This window comes from Electrona antarctica (genome assembly GCF_951216825.1).
Source record: "Electrona antarctica genome assembly, chromosome: 7".
NCBI classification, from domain to species: Eukaryota; Metazoa; Chordata; class Actinopteri; order Myctophiformes; family Myctophidae; genus Electrona; species Electrona antarctica.
Window position 1 is genome coordinate 30,736,795 of NC_136812.1, and position 23,804 is coordinate 30,760,598.

A 23,804-nucleotide genomic window follows, 5' to 3' on the forward strand; every position below is an offset into this window, starting at 1 on the left:
AAAATAATACAGGTTAAGAAAACACAAGTAACCTTTAGCAGCAATGGAGAGTGTACAGAATATGAAAGGAGAATCATTTAGCAGCCATGATATACAGAATAAGCAGAGGCCTAATTATTATGCACATTGTGCAAATGTAACATGTGCAGAGTGCAATAGAAGAACGGCTTTAGAGATTTAGCAGCTAATAAACACATGTTAGGCTAAATAATAATAATAATAAATAACAACTAGTATTAAACCTCCAGTCTTACCGTGATTGTGTGCTTGGGTTAAAGAAATACAGTTGTGTGTATAGTTAGCACTTCACTGCGCGTGGCTGTACGATATCTGGCTGTCCCTTATCTAAGTAGGCTACAAGCTTTTTCTCTGAATCACCTTCCACAAGAAGACAGAACACGACTGATTTACTCCAATGGTTACAGCACACAATACTCTGCATATGACTATGCTCTCAGAATTGACCATTAATATTTTTCTACTACTCCCTGGGGATAAACATTGTTGCTTATTGATTCCCTTTGTCCATTGTTCTGATATGTCCATTTATCTCTACACATCTACTAACAATGCAAATTTCTCATTGCTGAGTGGGACTCAATGACCCTCAATAATCCAACTCCATTTTTCAGCATGGGATCATTGGCTGCATAATAGGCTACTTACTTTCCCTTCGTTGTTACAATATCGGCATATTTCACAAATGAATGACTCAATTGGCTGAAATCGCAACTCTCTGTCTCTGCTGGTGACCTCGATTGAAACTCAAGTGGAAACATCCGATCAGTGTTCACTGTTTTACAATGAAGGACTCTATACTTTGATAAATGGACGTGGGTGTTAAGGGGACATGATGGTGCAAATATGAAAGCTGAAACCAAACTAGAGGAAACATATAACTGAATGTGTTCATACTGTGCACTACATACTCACTAGTGAACTATGTCTATACTAGTGGACCCCTACCCCAGATGAAGCATGGGAAGCAGGCTGAGGCCAGTCCATGGCTCCCTGCTCCAGCCTCCGAGCATGAGTACTTGGGCCTGATAGAGATCAGGCTAGTTAACATCAGATGTCACTGGATGAAAATGTGTCACACTGATGTATGGAGCATTATTTTACAATATAGGAAGTTTAGCTTCATGGGATGGCAGTTGCTGCCATCCAGATGTTCCCAGCTGTTATTAGAATCTGAACTGACAAACACGCATAGCTTCTCTGGACTCTAGCCTTTTCTTTTCACTCTTAAGTCTATAACATTATCAAAGAACACAGGTATTGGTACCAAAATATATAAAGAATATTCTGCCTGGACAATTCTGTGACATAGAGGAGACAGTACTGTACATTAAATCTCTAAATAAATATCATTGAGTGACCACCAAGAATTTACAAACCAAAACGCACCCAACAGCACCAAGCCTATACATAGTAATAGCACAGCCTATAGACTCAGAGAGACAGCGAACTCTACGTAGTAATAGCATATAGCAGTTGGTATTTCACACCTTAGCACAATAAACCTTGAAGCCACCATGCTAAAACACACAAGGATGTAGAGATAGTATCAGAGCTGCAGGGCATAAGCTTACACATATATCTGCATGGTTTGTACTTTGTACTATAGCCATTTACATTTTATTTATGTGCGCACACACATCTCCAATATGATAGCCAGGTACACACGTTGCAGTAGCAAAGAAATGAGCCAGGAGGCTAGCTACAGTACAGTATATGACCAGAACAACTCACTGTCACTGGGAATATTATTTGCATTGTTTTAACAGTTTTTTAAATAAATAAAGTATCTAATTAAATAGATACAATGCATTTGATGTAAATGTAATAATAATAATAATCTATAATTATGTTATCATATTATAAAGGTGCTATCAGTTATTTTTGTTTTTAGTTTTTGTCCCAGTAATAAATACTATCCTCCCGTTTTGGATAAATACTAATAGTGTTCTCAACTAAATCTCATATTCATCTTGTCCCACAGCCACAACACATTCTTAACATACAGTACTCACCACTCATGGTTCTACGAGTCTGGAACAAAACCCTCGATTTAATCCCAGTTTACATTGCAAATTTACTACAGTATGGCCAGAGAGATCATGAGGAGTGAATGTGTCCACAACTCATGACAGAAGGAGGAGAGGTCTTTTGAACAGTCCTCATTTAACAGACAGACATGAAAAGGCCTCTCATCTCCTCTGGTCTGACCTTCTCACACCTCCATGGAGCAATATGTACACACACGCACACACGCATCGCATGCGCGCACACGCACACGCACACGCACAACACACACACACACACACACACACACACACACACACACACACACACACACACACACACACACACACACACACACACACACACACACACACACACACACACACATATATATATACTGCGAGCTGGTTAGACAGGCATTCAAACACAGATGCGAGCTCGCACACACTCCAGCTATCCCCAGTGAATGCATCAAGTCCACCCCTTTAATTACTGTGATTGCCCTGAAGTACAACACAGAGGGGTAAACAATTAACGAAAGTTGCACTAATATTTTAGAAATAGGTCAACAATACAAATGACGTTAGTTTTGTGAATTAATTTACTTTTAATGCGTGGCCCCCTGTGCACCCCAGAAAATGACCGGAACTAATTAATATTTCACCAAAACCAGAGCAGAACTCCCACCACGGGACTCTGGCAATCAATTAATACAGTTGCAACCACTATATTAATGGAAAGTATTTCATACAGCTTAAGTTAAAAAAATCTGAACTATCCCCGTTCGTTCGTTCAAACGAATCGTCAAAAGGTCACGGCAACGCCCCCAATGTAATTCGAACCAATCACAACATCACAGCCATGTCCCTTTTTCCACGAGTAAATCTTGCCTGGGACTACACCAGTAAAAACGCATCATACACAGACGTTTCGCAATTATTGTAGCCTATTCGTATTCGTAGGAGGCGAGACGTAAGGGAGTGAGTTCAGGCGAGCAAGTCGCTGTGCCGAACGTTGCTCAGTCCACTTCAGCAGGCTCGGCAATGTTTGTGTTATGTCCCCGAGTCCCGATATAGGGACAGAATCTAAATTTCGGTACCCCCGAGACATCTACACCGCCTTGCGCACGGTCCAAGCGAACACAGCCGATTAAGCGATTCCTACTACCGTTTCAGCCAATCAGAAGTCGCGTCACAGAAGAGTTCGTGAACAGTACAGAAACCCACCTACCAGTGACATCATCAATGGAAATTCATGAAGCTAATAGGAACTGCAGGCTTTCTATTTCTGGAAAGTTAGCAGTTAGCAGCATGCTAATAGAAGTTCTCATATTATTAAATCCAAATTAAATTAACATTTTGAAATCACCAAGCCGGCCCTTCTCTGAGAAACAGTGAGTAGTCAAAAATGGTGCCAATGCTTGAAAATGGGCGGAGCAAGTTGGCCATCCCACCCATGACCCAACATTGCATTAAAATAAAATGATTTTAACATTGCATCATATGCTAATAAAGAAGCTCCACTGTTCCTGTCGTTTTTGTTATATTTCCAGCTCCTCCAATCTTTCTCACACACACACACACACACACACACACACACACACACACACACACACACACATAGGCATATATGTTTAATATGAACTATGATAGCCTATAGGCCTATGTGACTTTGTTTTCTAATTATTATTATTTTTAAACTTACCCTGTTTCTGCTTTTAATTTTTTACAATTCCTGATGATTTGCAATGAGAATATCTTCAACTCCTGAAAATAAAATAGTAAAAACAAGACAAAAACAAGATTATGATCATCAAAGCCTCACAATCGTCCTTACAGCCTAATAAATGTGATCATGATTATCACAATTTAGAGCATGCTGCTGCTTTGGAATTAATTAAGGAAGTAGTGCAATCTTAAAACTCAAGTCCAACAATGTATATTCGGTAGTACGACGGTGTCGTTTGCCCAAAGATGGGGATCCACACACAGCCAAGCACAAACCTTATTTGTCTGCGATGCTATTAAACTCAAAACAGCTAAACAAAATATGCATATCTTACCTCTTTTCAAGACGTCCCTCACACAGTCTGACTTGACTTCTTCGCTCTTCAGTGTCTTCACTCATCTCACAGAACTCACTCAGCGTGTTTCTCCTGTTCACAATATGAGCGGTTGCACTTTTCCAAAACCCTCTGGCGAGGAAGGGGATGCGAAACGTGCAACGTTTGCGTGGGAGGAATAGAGGTGAAGGGTTCTTCGGGCGCGAAAAAAGCCACCTGCTGCACATCCACTATGAGAGGGGGGGGGGGGTGTAATGCTAGTGGGTGGTTTAAACCAATGACTGAGATATCCTAAATTGGATATCCTATATGTCCATTTCTCAAATGGGCACATTTCATTATCATTACAGTGAGGATGACGAATATTTGAACTTTCTCCTGTTTTGTAATTTTGAACATCCCTCAATCAAAAAAAGTGATTTAAATAGAGAGAGAGAGAGAGAGAGAGAGAGAGAGAGAGCGAGAGAGAGGGGGGGGAGGTAAATTGCAAAGATGAACACTACATTGCTATGACAACATGCCTCAATACTCTTGGCTCAGGGTCTGATGTTAACTACTCAGGGGACATAATGTATTTGTAACCTTCAGAACCCAACTTCCCACTCCCACACCCACACATATACGCTTCTACGCTTTGTGTTTACAAAAGTTGCATGAATGTGGTTGGATCTACTATGGGATGAAATGCCGTATTTGGTATATGCTATTTGTTGATGGTGTCTGAGGAATTAAGGTAGTAGCCTAAACTCAAAATGTAATCTGTGGTGGTATAATAAGATATTCACTTGTGGAGCAAGATATAAGTGTGCTGCTGCTGACATTTTCCTTTTTTGAGACTGTCCTTCTGTCCAGTACCTGATATCTTTCTCCATGTTTGCTTCTGTACAATAAGCATGAAGAAATACGCGCTACAATTCATAAGTAAAATTGCCATTTAAAATATCCTGAGACAAATCAGGTATAGGCTATTCAAACCACATGCTTTTGTTCTGAGGGACTTTTAAATATAAATCAATGTCGAAGGGCCTCAAAATATTGATTTTTGGGACTGTAATGTTAACATGTAATGTAACATGATTTGTTTCTTGTCTTAATTTCAGTTTGTTTGTGACAATACAGTATAGGCTATCATCATCTTCATCATGATCATCCTGAAATAAAGGAAGTTCAAGTTCCCCAATATTCAGAGAATGTGGCATTTAAATATAAAAGTCCCTCCTGGTGATAAACTGGCGACTAAAGGATTCTTCCTTCTTCTTTTAAATGGGACACTGCACAAGCTAGTGTAGCCTTTCAGCAAGGTCAAGATTGACACACTATGACTAATGGCCGTTAATCCCACCTTGAGTCTATCATTCTACTATACATTCAATTACCCTTATTTTCTCTCTCATCGTTCAACCAATTCTACAGCCATTTTATTAAAATGCAACAAACAAGAATCTGAGGCTATGGACCAACTCCTGGTTTCAATCTGGTGAAGTGATAGGAGAGCAGATTGCATTGCCATGGCAACACAATTATGCTGCTATAGCGTGGGAGGAATGTATCATGTATGATCCATGTTTAGATAAAGTAATTACTCACTCGTCTGAAGAAGACAAATATAACATCTATTGTCCTTTGTGTGTAGACTTGATAATTTGGTGTGAAATTGCGGTAATTGTGGCTTGTTAATCCCATTAATACACTATTCCAACATCCACCATTGTTTCTGTAATAAATGCATGTTAGGTAGATGTAAGGTCATTTTTGCAATTTGTTCTTTGAAGTTTTTGTTGAATTTTCCATTTCATTTTCATTTAAAAAATAACGTATAAAGCTGATCTACAGCCGATCTACATTCACATCCTGTGGCATTGCATGCAATGCGCTGTGAGCTTGTAGATCAGCAATTTGTCATACGTTTATAGGGTGCTTATAAATCACAGAAACTGGCCACAATTATAAGCTATAGTTATGTGTTAGAAACTACTGTATGACACTATTGTTGTACTTGTACAGTTTGTATACACTATACAGTGTCTAATGGTCCCGGTCAAGTCTAAAGATATCCATCAGTTACCTAGCAACAGGCAACATGTTAATCTTGAGGTATAGTGGTGAAAACGGACTATTCTATTTTACAGTAGAATGGGCAATGGCTCAAAGGTGTGTGTAACCGCTTTACTACACACAAAAAAAAAGAATCCTAACATCGTACAGTGGTGACCAGGCAAGTGGAATGGAGCATGCTTCCCTCAATTCTGATCCAATGACCTAACAGATCTTCTACACATACACACCCACATTTCTCTTGCATACCACCACCCAACGCACGCACGCACGCACACACACACACACACACGTGCAACCTGAGTGAAAGAGTGGTATACAGAGTCCTGCAGAGGTGAGAGCTGTTCTCTGGCAGCCTGGACCCACACAAAAGGTGTCCTCATCAATTATTTCTCAAAGTGGGGATTTTAGCTCAGCATCACACTAAATCGACCCACCTCCCATGATGTCATCATAGAACAGGTAATATTAAGAACTGAAAATTAAAAACTGCATTACAAATTCGCAAAATCACCTGGCAATAGTCATCAGCAACTATACCCATTAGTGCTACAAATAAAACAAATCTGAAGCTAATGAGTTTTTACAGTAGGCCTATGCCTAATTTATGCACTTGATGAAAATGATAACAGATGTGATGAAGATAGTGATTATTGTTGCTATGAAATCGTGCATTTCCTGTCAGTCAGTCACGCCCCATGTATGGTCATGCCTCGCCGACATCACGTGATGTCATCAATATTTGTTATGATTCAAATTTGTATTGCTTTTTCAGTTTAGTCACAAGGGAATCACTGAGAATGTACATACAATAATCATACTATTAAGCCCATATACAGGTCAGTTCCATATATGATGTCATCAATATTGGCCAGCAACTCTACATCTCACCTCAAACCCTTAGATCTCCATATATGGAACTGACCTGTTCTGACATTCCATATGTTGATCCTTCCCCATCCATCCTTCCTCTTCGATGTCTCTCTTTTGACTGATACCTGTCCATTTAAACACTAGACGGGCCCCTATTACTTGCGCGAGCAGAGCGCAAGTGCTGCATATGTCGGTGGTCCCCTTGGCCAATCAGGGATTGTGCATTTTTGGTGGCTCCCCTCGGCCAATCAGGGATTGTGTATTTTTGGTGGCATCGCTTGGCCAATCCAATCAGGGATTGTGTATTTTTGGTGGCGTCGCTCAGCCAATCAGAGCGCAAGTTGGCAGCTTGCTGCGTATGTCGGTGGCCCCCTCGGCCAATTGGATTGGCTCCGTATGTTGGTGCCGTCACTTGGCCAATCAGAGATTGGCTGATGACGTAACTATTTATGTTTATGTAAAAACGGTGGTTCCTGATTGGCCACGCAAGTTGGCAGCTCGACAGAGTGCATTTCTATAGTGCAGCCGCGGCTGGCAGCCGGCGAAAACTAGAGTTCTCAACAGGCCCAAAAATTAAGGCCCGGCCCTACCTGGGCCCTCATGAAACCCTATAGACACTGCCCCCGCTGCCACCCTTAGATCTCCATATACAGTATGGAGCTGACCTGTTCTGACATTCCATATGTTGATCTGACCTCATCAAACCCTGTACACTCAAGACACACTCCATATATGGCCAGTACAGAATTCATTCCATATGTTGATCTGACCACCCATGCCAAAGCGCCAGTGCTCGCCCAGCAGTCTGCTGTCACCCAGGCGGATGCGTTAGGGCGAGGTCGATCCTCACCCTTCAGGGCGAGGTCGCTTCTCGCCCTCAGGCGTCTTACTGGTAAATAACTCAAAAAATAAATTTCAGGATAATGTGAAGTGATCACTGATTGTCATTGGATATTGTTGTTCAGTGTGCATGATTCAGATGAGTAAAACAGCTCTAGAAACTCACATCAAAGCTCACTCAATGCTCACATCCAAAGTGTTTTTTTTAGGTTAAAGGACCACTTCTACTCAACCTGTCATAGGAGGGCTGTGTGCACTGTGCAGTTCAGAAACCCGTCCACCAGTGACATCATCGTTAGGCAGATTTTCTTTTAAACAAGATTTTTTTTTCCCTGGCATTTTTGAGTGGTGTAAACCACTCCTACAACTGGCTTTTGTGTGCATAAAAAAATGACCGTGGTTGCTATGTTCAAAATAATTTCTGACGTAATTAAATCACACCCGGGTGAACTGGATGACCGTAGCAACCGTGGTCATTTTCTCTGCGCAAAAAAAGCCAGTTGTGAAATCACATCCAGATGTGATACATACATTTATCAAAAATTATAGCTTTTTTTACTTAACATATTTTGTGTGATTTCATTACGTCAGACATTACGTCAGACCACAGCTGATCATGCTATATAAAACCTTACACCACTCAGTTCACACGGGTGTGATTTTTTTTATTATCGTGAGAACAATGGCTTAAATGATCGCATTGCAACTTTTCAGGAATAGAAAGCCTGCAGTTTCTATTAGCTTGGATTCCCCATCGATGATGTTACTGGGTTTCTGAACTGCCCACAGCCGTCTATGAGACACAGACCGAGTAGGAAAACAATTGTGGCATTTTATCATGAACATTAGTTAGTACCAATTATATTATGGTAGGTTGAAAAGTGGTCCTTTAATTCTTGTCCAAAACCCTCTGCTCCACTCTACATCAGGTGCCGTTTGTCATTTTATCCCCATCCTCCAAAAAAGCTAGGCAGTTTGTTTAAACTTTAAAGTAAAGACAAATCCCTATACCGAAATGCCTAAGCATACACAGAAATGTCAAGGAATAGATTTTAAGCTTTAGTTTTTCAACACTAGGCTATTTAAATGCAAAGGGGACTTGGAAAGATTTAGAAAATAATAGTTATTCATATCCATAACATAAGGACAACATACACTGGAAAGATAACGTTTCAGTTTGATCTGTCAATGCATGAGAACTTTCAGATAGTATTTTGTGATGTTCTCAACCCGTATATGTACATGTATACGCTCATTTTAGTGAGGGGCACACAACGTATCGTATGTCTTTATAAATTATAAGGGGAGACGAAGATAAATCTGTATCGCACATATTTTTCCCCTCTGTTTTTAATGTATTAAAAGAAGATTCCTGCTTAAAAAAGAATCAGTTTGTAGGAAAATGCATTACTGTTGATAGCAATGTCTTTTACTGTCATACTAGCAACAATGAGAAAATACCACTTTTCTGAATCATGGATGTTATGAAGCATTTCAATTATTACAAAATTCTAATGATGTTTGATGATCATCTCCCAACTGCAAGGATTCAATAAAAGCTACTACAAAACCTACACACCATGGTACCATTAGTATAACATACAAAAAGGCAAAAACGTTAGGCAGGTAACATTTTAAGATTAGCCTACACTACAGTAATGGCGATTACAGTATCATTCACTTGCTGTATAATACAACATGTCAGAAGCAGTAATGTTTCCGGCCATGCAAATATATACAGGTAAGAGTAGATAAAGGGTTGGCATCACTTTGAGGCTGCCATAAAGAAATTAATTACCTCCATGGACAAAGTTCTTGACTACATCAAGATATCGACATGAACTTATGGAATGTTACCGTTTACTTTTAGCATGGAGTACACAGTTGACCAAGATCTACAGTAAAAAACATCTGTACTAAGGTGACCAAAATGCACCTATAGATTAACAGACCAAAATGTTCGCAGGCCCAAAGATTATTGGTCCATATTGTGACTATGTTTGGGCTGAGTAGAAAGGTTTACCATGTTCAGTGACATGCATGTTCAATCCGTTACTCTGATCATGTTGGATTTGCCAGTGTTAAACTAGTGATTTGTTTGCATCAAAACAGCAAAATTATCCAAAGCACACAAGCTACCAACTTTCACTATTCATGCCGAAGAAAGAAGGCACTTGGTGATATAATAAAAACTTGTAAAAGAAATGTCCCCCATAATAGTAGGGTCCAGCATGGACCATATAGTTCATAAGCGGTAACACCTAGTGTGCTGTAGTGTGGATTAGGATTACAAAAAAGTCCAAATGAAAATCACACCAGCCAGGCAAATGCAGGTCAGCATTGTCAAGCACCAATTGTACAGCTAATGTTAAGGAGCTAAACTTCCAGATATCCATGACAGAATCATAAGTGAGAGAATTCAGTAGGCCTATTCATACAAAGAATCATAATAATGTCAACTGTATACTGCCATTTGGTTTGCAGTACAATCTTTGTAACATATATGCACTATAGAATACACATACAGAATGATAATCATGCTACTTAACATTGATATCTCTTCTACAGTTCCTTGGCATTGTCCTTTGGCTTTAAAAATATATATAAAAAAATCTGTTCAGATGTTTGACTGATCCAATGTTATGAGTGATCCAGTCTTAGGCCAGTGTTGGGTTTAAAGGCTAATAGACAAAGAACTCAGGATTGTGTTTCCCTGGCATTTTATCACCAATGGCCATCTGTGTTGCCTTGCTCCGTTTGTCTTTTTTAATCTGTGCAGAACTTTGGTCAACTACGGTTGTTTTTAAATGTGCTATATAAATAAAGTGTGACTGATTGATCTTTATGAAAGACTATTATTGCCGGAATAGAAAAGTTATAATGCAGAGGTTGCTGAAATCAGTGTGGAATTAGATCACATAAATTGAGGAATAACTGATTTTACACACCCGTTTGTTTTGTGCGTGCGCATGCGTGCGCGCATCCCCTTCCATCTGCACTGGACCTGACATTGTAGGATGTAAATGGTATGGTATACAAAAGGAAAGGGGAAAATAAGTGGACATTTTCTTTCATACGGAAGGGAACAGTAATAATGTTATCAAATGGTGGGAGTCTTTGTACACAGCAGTCCGTGGTAATTGTACGAGTAGGTTTCATGGAAAGGTCCGCTACGATGATGCAGTTGTTGGAGCTGTTACATCATGGAATGTCTGACAGCTTCCTCCAGTGACTTCCTGGTTACCAGTAGCCGTACCACCTCCTCGTTCTTCTTTGTTAGTCTTTTTCGAGCCTGATCATGGGTCACCATGGTCATATCCCAGCCATTCACCTGGGGAAGAGTCATTGAAAAAGAAAAATGTTGGCTATTATTTGTCCAAGCTTTCTTGATTAGAACAATACTTGCATCCATACACCCCGTTTACCACTTAAACCCTGGCATCTATACTTGGCAATTGTTCCCCACAGGATAGTGTTGCTAGGGTTAAGTGGTTAATGATGGAAAGAAAAACAGACCAACTCATGAATAATAGTAAAGAATTATCTCGTTTAGACATTTTCATTTAGATTGATTAAAACTCTACCATTTCGATGAACTGTGATGAGGTATAGTTAGAGCTGCTTCAATCAACATACTTCAACTGAACTGTATACGTAGTGCCATCTTGTGGTGATAAAATTTAGGGCTGAAGGCATGGATTATTTTCTTAGCGATTTTCTATCACTTTTCCATTTAATCGAATAATGGATAATTTGTTATATTTATATCAATGATTTATCGATTCAAAAATAAAAGACCAAATCAATTAGTATGATTAACTACTTAAGCCCTATTTTATACTTTATATTGCTAAAGTCATGTAAATTGATTAGTTTGTCAATGAACAAGTATTATTACATATACATACCTGCATTATTTTGTCCCCCATCATCAACCCTGCCACCTCCCCTGGTCCTCCTTGCGACACTCGGGTTACATAGATCCCCTATGAGGTCACATACAGTATGAGGTCACATATAGTATGAAGTCACATACAGTAGGTCAGGGGTTTCCAAATGTTTTCATGTCATAAGACTCCTAAAGTTTCAGTTTCAGTATATTTATAGTACAAAATCACCCCAAGGGGTCTCTGTGCACTTTACAGCAGCAATACATCAAAAACATATCAAAGACACAAAACATAGCAATAAGAAAACATAGTAAACTAGAAAAAGTGCCCTTCTGGGCACAGGTCTCCACCAGGAGGATAGGAGAGGGTGTGTGGGTGTGTGTGTGTGTGTGACGCAACTTGGCCTGTTGTAGCGCCACCATGAGGCTGATTTGAAAACTGTCAAGTGGCATTTCTTCCTCAGCCTAGTAGTGGGAATAGGCATGCACAGTTTCACCGCAATCGGATGCTGCGGCGATTTGTACAAAACGGGCTACTCCTGAAAACTTCAGAAGCCAATCGTAGCCAATCAGGATGTATAATTATGAGAAATCAAACAAATCACATGACTATGGAGAGCATGTGTACCGATTTGCGTGAAATTTGGATAAAATCTGAAGGAGTAATATTAGAAAATGTGTTGGTGGCGCTATAAAGAGCAGATGTGAAAAATTCCAGGCAAAGGTTTTTCCTTGACCTCTAGGGAGTGTGCATACATGGTTTTACACAGATCTGTGCAGTTATAGGTAAAAACACAAATCGGCCAGTTATAGCGCCACCATGAGGCTGAGTTGAAAATATTCAAGTGGCATTTCTTCCTCGGCCTAGTGGGAATGTGCGTGCAAAATTTCACGGAAATCACACGATGTGTTCATGATTTGCAGCATTTTGTTTGAAACGGAGCACTCCTGCGAACTTTGGAAGCCAATCGTAGCCAATCAGGATGGAGTCTGAAAAATCTGAAAGACCTGTTTCGTTGAATGGCTCTAGAGAGACTGGGTACCAATTTGCGTAATGTTTGGACAAAATCTGTAGGTGTACTGTCAAAACATTTGTTTTGCACAAAGCGACCTCCTGGTGGCGCTATAACAGGCCAATGTGAAAACTTTGGAGCAGAGGTTCAGCTCTGGCATCCAGGGAGTGTGTGTGCAGAGTATGGCTGCGATCAAGCCAACGGTGCCAGAGATTAGCTGTTCACAGACGGACGGACACACGGACGGACGGACACACGGACACAGGGACGGACGGAGTGCAAAACATACTCTCTCCCCATGCCTTCGGCCTGGTGGAGACAACAAAGTAAAAAAAAAAAAAAAGAAAACATATTCAAATGTGCATAGCTATAGATCATCAAAAATAAAACTAGGCGGAACCATAGTGCATAGAGAAAAGATGTGTTTTTAGCCTTGATTTAAAAATGTCCAGGGAGTTTGCAACTCTGACATCTTGAGGGAGAGCATTCCAGAGACAGGGGGCACGATGTGCGAATGCTCTGCCCCCAACCGTGCTTTTATTATGTGTTGTGACTGAGTTTTCCGGCATCCTGAGAGCGTAGTGGTCTTGGAGGGATGTATATTTTTACTAAACTGGACATGTAAGATGGTGCAAGTCCATTTAAGGTTTTATAGGTCAGAAGGAGTATTTTGAAGTCGGCTCTGGCCTGTATGGGCAGCCAGTGTAGTGCTATGAGTGTTGGTGTGATATGGTCAAATTACCTTTTTCTGGTGAGTACTCTAGCTGCTGCATTTTGGACTAATCTAAGACCATTTGTTGCTGTTGATGGTAAACCAGAGAAGAGGGCGGAGAAAAGTGACTTTCATTATAGGCCATAGATTCCCTTTGCAAATGATTCTGTCATAACGACCCTGATATGAAAATATGTTTTGGTTTAATTAGTGGTGATAGTGAAACATATTCTTAGAATAGTAACTTAAACATATGTTTAAGTTAAATTAATTAAAGGATATACGTGTTTGAACGTTTCTGCTACAGGACTAAAGTGCATCCCAAGACTATCCGTTACTTTCACAAGATGTCATAGTTCCCAGCCTAATTCGTATTCCGTTGAAGGTGTTTAGCGTAGAAAGACAGCAGATTTAGGAGGTCACAACAATGCAAAGATCACGGAACACTGTTGTATAAATCAGGCTTAAGTGGTGGTTTGATTATTCAATGTAATTCATCAGGGGACACAAAAACAACTAAATAGACAGCTGAATGAAGGAATGAAAATGTTTCTTTGTTAGGCAATTGTCTTCAAAGTTCTATTAACAAAGCTAAATTGACTTGGGAAGGAATTGAGATTTCATAATTAGTTTAGAAATAATATGTCTATATTATGGATAATTGTCTCCACCAGGCCGAAGGCATGGGGAGAGAGTATGTTTTGCACTCCGTCCGTCCGTCCGTGTGTCCGTCCGTGTGTCCGTCCGTCCGTGTGTCCGTCCGTCCGTGAACAGCTAATCTCCGGCACCGTTAACCCGGTCGATGCCAAATTTTGCACACACACTCCCTGGATGCCAACGATGAACCTCTGCCCCAAAATTTTCAGAGCGGCCTGTTATAGCGCCACCAGGAGGCCGCTTTGTGCAAAACAAGTTTTTGGACAGTACACCTACAGATTTTGTCCAAACATCACGCAAATTGGTACACAGTCTCTCTAGAGCCATTCAACGAAACGGGTCTTTCAGATTTCTCAGACTCCATCCTGATTGGCTAAGATTGGCTTCCAAAGTTTGCAGGAGTGCTCAGTTTCAAACAAAATGCTGCAAATCATGAACACATCGTGTGATTTCCGTGAAATTGCACACGCACATTCCCACTAGGCCGAGGAAGAAATGCCACGTGAACATTTTCAACTCAGCCTCATGGTGGCGCTATAACTGGCCGAAAAGTGTTTTTACCTCCAACTGCACGGATGTGTGGATAACTTTGTATGCCAACTCCCTAGAGGCCAAGGAAAAACCTTTGCATGGAATTTTTCACATCTGCTCTTTATAGCGCCACCAGGAGGCCAACATATGTAAAGCACATTTTCTAATATTACTCCTTCAGATGTTATCCAAATTTCACGCAAATCGGTACACATGCTCTCCATAGTCATGTGATCAAGACAGGTTTGTTTGATTTATCATAATCCACCTTCATTGCCTACGATTAGCTTCTAAACTTTTCAGGAGTAGCCCGCTTTGTACCCGTTTTGTACAAATCACCACAACTACTCAACGCAGCGTCCGATTGCGGTGAAACTGTGCATGCATATTCCCACTAGGCTGAGGAAGAAATGCCACTTGACAGTTTTCAAATCAGCCTCATGGTGGCGCTACAATAGGCCAAGCCTATGTCACACACACAATTACTACTCCTAAACATTTTGCCAAACATCACACACTCCTATCCTCCTGGTGGAGACCTGTGCCCAGAAGGGCACTTTTTCTAGTTCTATATATTATGCTGGTATGAAGTTGAACAATACATGACTCTTGCTCCAAGTCCATTTACAAATACAATTAGACAGTAACCAGAGGCTCTTATCCAGAGTGATTTACAACATCATGTCAATGCAATGCTATGACATCAGCTACCAATAATGTTCAGGCTTTTTCCAACAGACTAGGCAGAGGAAGGCTCTGCTGAAACACGTTTGTATGCTGCCTGTGTTTAATTAAATAAAGGACATTTCTCAGAGTGTTGATTCTTCTGTTTTGTTCCCCAGTGATACTCGGTCTCAATATTGCTTTACTTCCACTGCCTACAATGAGTATATTTTCAGGGAAAAAACTGAACAGTGAAAAAAGGGAAATGTATGTTTTTAAGTTTTAACATCTGCAAACACACACACACACACACCCCCCTCACCTTGTCACTCTTGTCCTCAGAGAAGGGGTTCTGTCCGGGATCCTGGTCAATCCCTCCTCCGATACTAAAACCTAAAATCAGGTGATCTCCCTGCCTCAGTTTCTGGATCTCAATCCGTTGCTGTTAGACAGAGAGCATTTTTATTCCTCCTAACTGAGCAGAAATACACAACATAAAGGCAATAACTCTGTTGAAGTGTATGCTTTCATCTAGCCCCTTTCGGCACCCTCAGTTACATTTTCTGAAGTTTGGACGACGGTACCCTAGGGTCCCTCGTAGGTTATTCCACCCTCCATAGGACGCAGATTATCTGTTCACGGGGAGCCGTGCCGCCGCTTGAGTGTTGGTGAGATATTTCAAAGATGCATAACACAGCTATAGGAGACAACGGAAACGTGTGCGAAACCGCATTAACCGCCGATGCCGGTTTTTTTTGCTTCGCTGAACTTCTCTCTCCTCTCTCTTCCTTATTGACTTCCCCTTGTACCGCCTCCCGCACCAGGGCAGGGTGGTCGGTGCGAGGCAGTAACGTAGGGACGCGCAGCTAGCCAGTCGCCGCTCGGGAGGCGGTACAATAAGGTCAATAAGGAAGTCAAGGAAGAGAGAGAAGTTCAGCGAAGCTAAATTTAAAAAAAAAAAGATTGTACCCTCTACTGTACTGTCACTGTACTGGCACACCCAAAAGCATCATATATAAAGTTAATACGTGCATGTGTGTTTGCGTTAGGTTGCACACAGGTGGTGAAAAACAACCATGCTGTTTTCGTGCTCATACCCAGACACCCACCCAGCCAGCCAGCTACCCACCCACCCACACACATAGCTCCGTAAGGGAGTAAATACTTAACGGCATCGGCGGTTAATGCGGTTTCGCACACGTTTCCGTTAGCTGTGTTATGCATCTTTGAAACATCTCACCAACACTCAAGCGGCGGCGCGGCTCTCCGTGAACAGAGAGTATGTAAATCTGCGTCCTATGGAGGGTGGAATAAGCTACGAGGGAGCCTAAGGTACCGTCGTCCTAGCCCCTCTCGGGACCCCCGGTTGAGCTCTTTTTATCGTTCACCCGTAGTATAGGGTCCCTAGCCATCGGTCCCAAGCTATATGGGATGCAGACGGACTTACCGTCGAAAACGTCCTTTCTGCGCTGTGTGAGTAGTCGTGATATGTGTCAAAAGAAGCATATAGGAGCTATAGGAGACAACGGAAACCTCAACGAATTTTCTTTTGGCGCAAAAGCCGTTAAGTAGTATTTAACTTAACGGCAGCTAGCCAGGTTGGCTAGCTGCGCTTCCCTAAGTTCCTGCCTCTGATCTGCTCTGTCGCAGCTAGCCAGTTCCGGCGCTGGAGGTGGTACAATGGGATGTCAATAAGGAAGTCAAGGAAGGAAGGAAGAGAGAATTTCAGAGCTGCCAAAACGGTCAAACGTTGTCTCCTATAGCTTCTATATGCTTCTTTTGACACACATCACGACTACTCACACAGCACAGAAAGGACATTTTCGACGGTAAGTCCGTCTGCATCCCATATAGCTTGGGACCGATGGCAAGGGACCCTACGGGTGAACGATGAAAAGAGCTCAACCGGGGGTCCCGAGAGGGGCTACCGTCGTCCAAACTTCAGAAAAGGTAACTGAGGGTGCCGAAAGGGGACTTTCGTCTTTAGTGTAATGGAATTAATGCGAAGTCAACCTCATCACTATGCATCATTTCACTTGTAAGAATGTTTATCCCTCCATTACAATCCACTCACTCACTGGGAGACACTGCTCTTTTATCACTTCAACCCTGTCTTTTGACTTTCACTGGCAGCTGCTGTCTCTCTAAACCAGATGGATGAACGGCTGTGACAGCAGGACTCCTCAGTCCTCCTCACAACACTCCTCAACACAAACACTGCCTCTGTGTGTGATGGTGAATAACTGGTCTCTCACTCTCTCTCTGCTGGAAACCTCTGCAAAGTGTGAGTCAGTCAGTGGGTCATTCATTGTAGACTTCCAGTCAATCTACTGTCTAATGTTCTGGCACACTAACCCATTTCTACTCCTGAGTCAGTGTAGGGTACTCTTACGAGTCTTTATGAGGCCAAATGCTACTGTATCCTTCGTTTTTACCACTCCGTCATATCTCTTAACACCACCTGAAAGTATTACATTAATGCAGTACCTCAGAGCTCGCCTTGATTGTCCAACAATATGTGCACACTGCACAGGGATCGCCGAAAATGTTAAGTGTAGGCTAAGGCTAACTGACTGCTTATCACATAGCAGCACGTAGCCACATATGGGGCTATGCCTAGGCTAGCTCATAGCGTTACCTAGCCCTAAAACACCACGCCTACTGTACCCGAGTGCAGTGTGGACTAAAGGTTTGCATTGGAAATTCTGTAATTGCCTTTATATTTCAAATGTAATACTCAACAAGAAAGTTTCATCTCTCATTCTATGGCATTTAAAATGTGGCGTTCATCAGTTTGCCTTAAACTACCATTGTCCGATATTAAAGTTCGATTATTTGGCAACGGATTCGAGCTACAGCTCTATTTCCTCTAGCTGGTGAAACAAAACACATACATATAATTTAAATGCTGCGTATTGATTAGGGTCCAGGCAGGGCCAGGCTTCTCAAAGTGAACAATGGATGCCTGCTGAATGAATACTCCAAAACTTACCACAACAGCAGTCACCGGCTGTCCAGGGATGAACGACACGTCGTCGGACCTGGAAAACATTTTACTGTAAAAAACGCGAACTCTTGTTATGCTTTTTTTTTATTGTCTATTCAACCGTACACAACACAAAGGTTCCGAGAGCAGGACAACTTCCTGGATCATTTCCATGAGTAAAACCATAGATATATATATCTATGAGTAAAACTAACAACTGCTTCTGAAATGTAATAATAAGGAAAGGCTTTGCGGATGACGTCACTTCACCTTCCCTTGGTTGGGTGCTCGCGTTGTGTGACACGGTGCAGCCAGGAAGGGCGGCGTCTTCGGTTTGATTTGTAGCACGCCTTAAGACGCGATCACTCCACCCATGTGTGGTACTTGTATTACCAAATGGAGCGCTTCAAGTCATCATACATCCCCATGTCCTGGCATGGGACAGGGTGGGGCATTACTCCGATTACTCCGGTCCATAAATGGTCACTTGGCCCAGGCCATCTGTAACAACTGTTGAGTCGTCGATTCGTCGTTGGCCGCATTTCGTGATGCAAGGATTATCTTGTCTGACACATAACATCTGAGACTTCTGTGATTTTAGATTATCCGGAAAAATCAAGTCATCATAACAGTTAAAAATATCTCTCTCTTTAATTCCAATTTCCTACAGACGGTATGGACATCCACGGCCACTAGATGGCAGTGTCTGATAAGTTACAGGAAGAGTGAAATTCCCCAATGATATAGTAAGGACTGGTTTCTTTGTAATTTTTAGAATAATATAAAAGTTGTCAATTTTAAATAACAAAACAAAAAAATATATATATATGTATCACAGTTGTTGCAAGCAATAGGGCTATCATTTGTCAACATATTATAAACCCGTAGGCACATACTGTATAACTGTCTTCCATGTTTCCCTGAACAGTAGTTGTTTTCAGCTCTGGATATTTGATCAAAATGCTGTTTACCTGCGTCACACACGGTTGAGCAGCTTCTCATGCTAGAGCTTCTGGACCCTTTAGGAATCTACAAATCCACAGTCTTTAGTTTGGCTTTGGCATGGCTTTTCACATTCTCTCAGTCTTACCTTTAGGAACATTTCCATGTAATGGACAACACGGCTGTGTCCCTGACTTAGAAACAATAGCTACTTTTCAATCATCACCTCATCTCTCCTGCAAATAGTAGTCAGTTTGTGTAAAATGTAAGTTTTATGTTAATCTGGATTTACACTATGCAAACAGGAAAATATTCATGTACATTGGTTAGTAGGCCTATATTTAAAAGCATTTAAATGAAAATACATAGCCTACAGTACCATTCAGTCATTAGCACATCGCACATCTCACTTTCCTTTACAGTTAGAAAGGTAATATACATGACCCTCCTTTTTGTCTCTTGCTCACTCTGAAATCGGCCACCAGTGAGTTTCATTTATCCATTTGTAACTAAATTGAAATTTAGGATTTGACTGTGTGCTGTGTTTTAGTAGTATCCAGGGGCAAAAGGTGGAGGTGGCAGATACTCTTCAGGTAATCCACTATCAGATAGTCTTATAGTATGTCTATTGCTGGAAGATGGTGGCCCATTGATTTCCTGCTCCCCTGGAATCTCCTGGTATTCATTTTCAGTAGGTTCACCTCTGTCTGTAGACTCTGTATCAGTCAGTCTGTGCTGCTGCAACATGCATTTCTTTTTTTGCAATGTCTTCTTGATATTCATTAAGTTGATGGCTGCTGACAGCTGCACATCATCGTTCCTTACTAATTGCGTGTCCGCAGACTTCTGGCCATCATGTGTGTTTGACACAGTGGGGAAGACCACTGTGGACACTGATGAAATCTGAGCTGCAGAGCTAGATCTGGTATACTGGACCATCTTCTTCTGTGTTAGTGGTGGTAGAAGTGTCCTAGCAGGGAGGTCAGGAAGCTGATCTGGCTGGGTGGGGTTGACCAGATATTTCTTCCTTGGCAATGGCACAGGCCAGAGAGCCTCCACCTGAAATATACAGACAGCATAGTGTTGTCAATCACTATTCACTATATTAAAATTATAGAGTGAATAAGACCTTTTTTTTTTAAATAAATCCTTCCATTTGAGAGCTTCAGATGATGAGTAGAACTGTTCTTGTGGTCATTAATTAAGCACCTTTAGGAGTGAGTGAGTGAGTGAAAGAATGACATTTTATTTCTGTCTTGTCTTACAACTCAACCTATCCCTAATATGATTACAATTAAAACATCAAAAACACAATTATAAAACATTACATTCACTTCTCAGTAACATAAAGCCAAATTGAAATAACACAATGAGTTCTTCGTTTGCTAATCCCAAACTCTATCAACAAATGCAAATACAAGCCATTTAGTCTATCTGCATCACTTAACTTAAGTCTGAATTTTGACACCTGTTAAATAATGTAACTTGTAATTTCATTCAAAGACCTTGTACCCAGAGGCTTTGTTGCTGCGAAAATTGGCTCCAGCCTCCAATTACTATTTGTTACCAAAACTACTTTTTGAAAGCTGTCAGAAGGTGCGTTGTTAATGAACAATGAGCTGGCCCTTAATGGAAATAGAAACTTAACTTGACCTGCAAAGCATACTTGTCAACCGTAATGATTAACCTATACTGCCACCTCCAACAATGCACATCATTCAGAATCATTCTTTACCTCAGCTGGAATTTCAGACATTGAGTTGGACAAGTCATCTTCCAAGGATGGGTAAAATGTGTTTGGTTGGCTTTTAGTGACAGCAGGTCTCTTGGTAATATTTGGAGAAGGGACTTCAGAGGCCCCTAGTGCAGTGGGGCGATGTGGAAGGGCAGGCGGCAGGTCATCCTGTGGTTTTCGTTGACTGTTGTTATGTGGATGTTGGAAGATATTAACGCCATTACAATTCAGTGGTTGCCTTTGGGGAAACAGGAGCTCGGCATAATCAGCTCCATCCTTTGATACCTTTAATATTAACAAAGATACAAAGAAAGAGAAATGTGTTTGAAAATGCATCCGTTATACAGTACTAGAAGCATCTGGTGGAAAAATACAGATACGTATAACTAACATTCCATATCATTGCCTTATATGCATTCCTATAATCATAGATTAGACTAAACTAGTTTAGTGTGTGCCCAGGGTGTCTCATACCTCAGAATTTGCCACTACAGTGTCAGCCTGTTTGTCATTTATAGTTCTCTATAATTATGAACCACTCGTTTTTACTAATAAGTGTAGGCCCGTTCCCTGAAGACATTATAATTGACTGTCATTCGTGGACAATGAATACACTTACAGTACAGTATGTGCATCCTTGGTGTCTGGCCTTTTTGTCTTATTTGACTAATGATCAGGATTGAAGAACTATAATGAATTTAGGCCAAAACAAACACATTGTGTGATGTGTGTACTAGAATTAAAGAAAATATTCTCACCTGTCCACAAGGAAGAGTCAGTAATTCATTGAAAGGCATCATGGGAGTCCTGCGGTGAAAATCCACCAGATCCTGGAGAAACCTGTGACGTGTATTCTCTCCAACGATGACATAATACCCATCCATCAGAGCATCTATCATGTAGTGCCTACAGCGGTCGTCAGCGCTACAGGTTTACATGAGAGCACACACACACACACACACACACACACACACACACACACACACACACACACACACACACACACACACACACACACACACACACACACACACACACACACACACACACACACACACACACACACACACACACACAGTCAGGAAGAGGAAACAGAACAGGACTTTGAACTGTAACACTGACCAGGGGAGAGGCAAGGGGGCAGGCAGGCTTTCCAACGTTGAAGCTCTGGGTCCTAGTGGTAGGAGGAGGGACTACAGGCGGACCCGTGGATTCATGACCGGGAAACCCCGTGCAGCTGGGCTTTAACATTGAGCGCTCGGTTGCACTTCCGCATTTGACCACCAAAATTTGGTGGTCAAATGCGGAAATAGACGTTCTGAGACGGTACTTCCGGCAGTCTTCCGGGTGCTTCAAAACGCCACTGAGCAACTTCCACTGACATGAATAGCTGGGGGGGCGGAGTTTCGCGCCAGTTCAGTCTCTATTATATATATACTCTATGGGGAGAGGTGACTCACACCAGGGAGGATTTGTTTGTAATATGCCTTAAGATCCACGCTTAAATGCTGAAGCAAAAGTGAATATGTTCTAATAGTATACAGTAGGTGGACCTGCCATGGAGAAAACATGTTATTTATCATTTGTGTTATAAGGCTGAGTAAGAAGTTCTTTATCCTACAAAACATTCACCGATATGAGAGAGTGTACCCAATCCGGCTCTCACTGACTCGGATGAGGAAATAGCCTGGAGGCTTGGACAGCAACAGCTCCTCTGCGCTCCTGTGAAAGACACAAAATAATATTTTCTTTAAGGCAGCTTATACCTTAGCAAGAAAACTCATTGCACACATTTTAAAACATGGCCCTCATGATTCCTTGTTGTCTGCCAAAGCATTGCAGATGGCAGACAGTGATACGCAGTCATTTGGAATTTTGCTGCACTTACTTCCTGGAAATAATACCATGGAACCATTCTGGAATTATTCCATTCCTAATGACAGAGTGGAGTTGAAACTGTTTGAACCAGGTAAAAACAGAATGGTGACCATCCACCCCGTCCATTTCCACAAAGGTATCCTAAGAGGAAAACAAACAGTTAATTTGTGGTTTAGCAACATCATAACTACTATACCAGGCAGACAAAAATATAGACATGTCTCAATCTGTGTGCACACTAGTTTGCAAAAATAGCCTATGTTGCTCTGTAACAGGTGAACTGCCAATGTCACTCATTGATGTGATGATCGTTACACATGGAACTGGCAATGGTGATATAAGAAAATGTATTATGAGTTGTCTTCCCATTATCATCCAGTGTTCTTCTGTCACACAGTCGATGTGAAATCGTGCGAACATTGTTCCTCAATCCATAAATCAACAAAGAGAAAGAGGAAAGACCACATGTTCCTGTCGTACCAACAAGTATGCTCCACAGCTAACATTTAATAAAAGACCATACGTGAAAAATAGTTCAACACTTCAATTTAGCAGGAATTAAAAAGGCTACAAATTCAGAGTAGGTTATTAGGTTATTTATTATCGACAATGAGTAGAGGCCAGTCCACACCAATGATTTCCGACGCAACTCTGTCTCCTTGCAGTTGCAACTACTTAAAAAACTGTTTTGTTGCAAGTTGAGAGTTGTGACTCGTTTACAAAATGTAGCCTATGAACATTGTATTGTATTGTATTGTATTGTATTGTATCGTTACACATGGAACTGGCAATGGTGATATAAGAAAATGTATTATGAGTTGTCTTCCCATTATCATCCAGTGTTCTTCTGTCACACAGTCGATGTGAAATCGTGCGAACATTGTTCCTCAATCCATAAATCAACAAAGAGAAAGAGGAAAGACCACATGTTCCTGTCGTACCA

At 41.3% G+C, this 23,804-nt stretch overlaps 2 protein-coding genes across 2 annotated transcripts; both read right to left on the reverse strand.

The window, feature by feature from the left end:
• Positions 1-9,473: 9,473 nt before the first annotated feature.
• LOC306926681 (tax1-binding protein 3-like) lies at positions 9,474-18,546 on the reverse strand. Its single transcript, XM_079506073.1, has 4 exons — positions 18,313-18,546; positions 15,643-15,762; positions 11,764-11,841; positions 9,474-11,186 (listed from the first exon to the last, which is right to left on the reverse strand). Exons 1-4 carry the CDS (start codon positions 18,370-18,372, stop codon positions 11,052-11,054), a joined length of 393 nt encoding a protein of 130 aa, XP_079362199.1. The 5' UTR covers positions 18,373-18,546; the 3' UTR covers positions 9,474-11,051.
• An 857-nt stretch (positions 18,547-19,403) lies between these two features.
• On the reverse strand, positions 19,404-22,998 carry LOC306926010 (hematopoietic SH2 domain-containing protein homolog). Its single transcript, XM_079505207.1, has 5 exons — positions 22,872-22,998; positions 22,616-22,705; positions 21,742-21,907; positions 20,984-21,268; positions 19,404-20,307 (listed from the first exon to the last, which is right to left on the reverse strand). Exons 1-5 carry the CDS (start codon positions 22,985-22,987, stop codon positions 19,795-19,797), a joined length of 1,170 nt encoding a protein of 389 aa, XP_079361333.1. The 5' UTR covers positions 22,988-22,998; the 3' UTR covers positions 19,404-19,794.
• Positions 22,999-23,804: the final 806 nt, after the last annotated feature.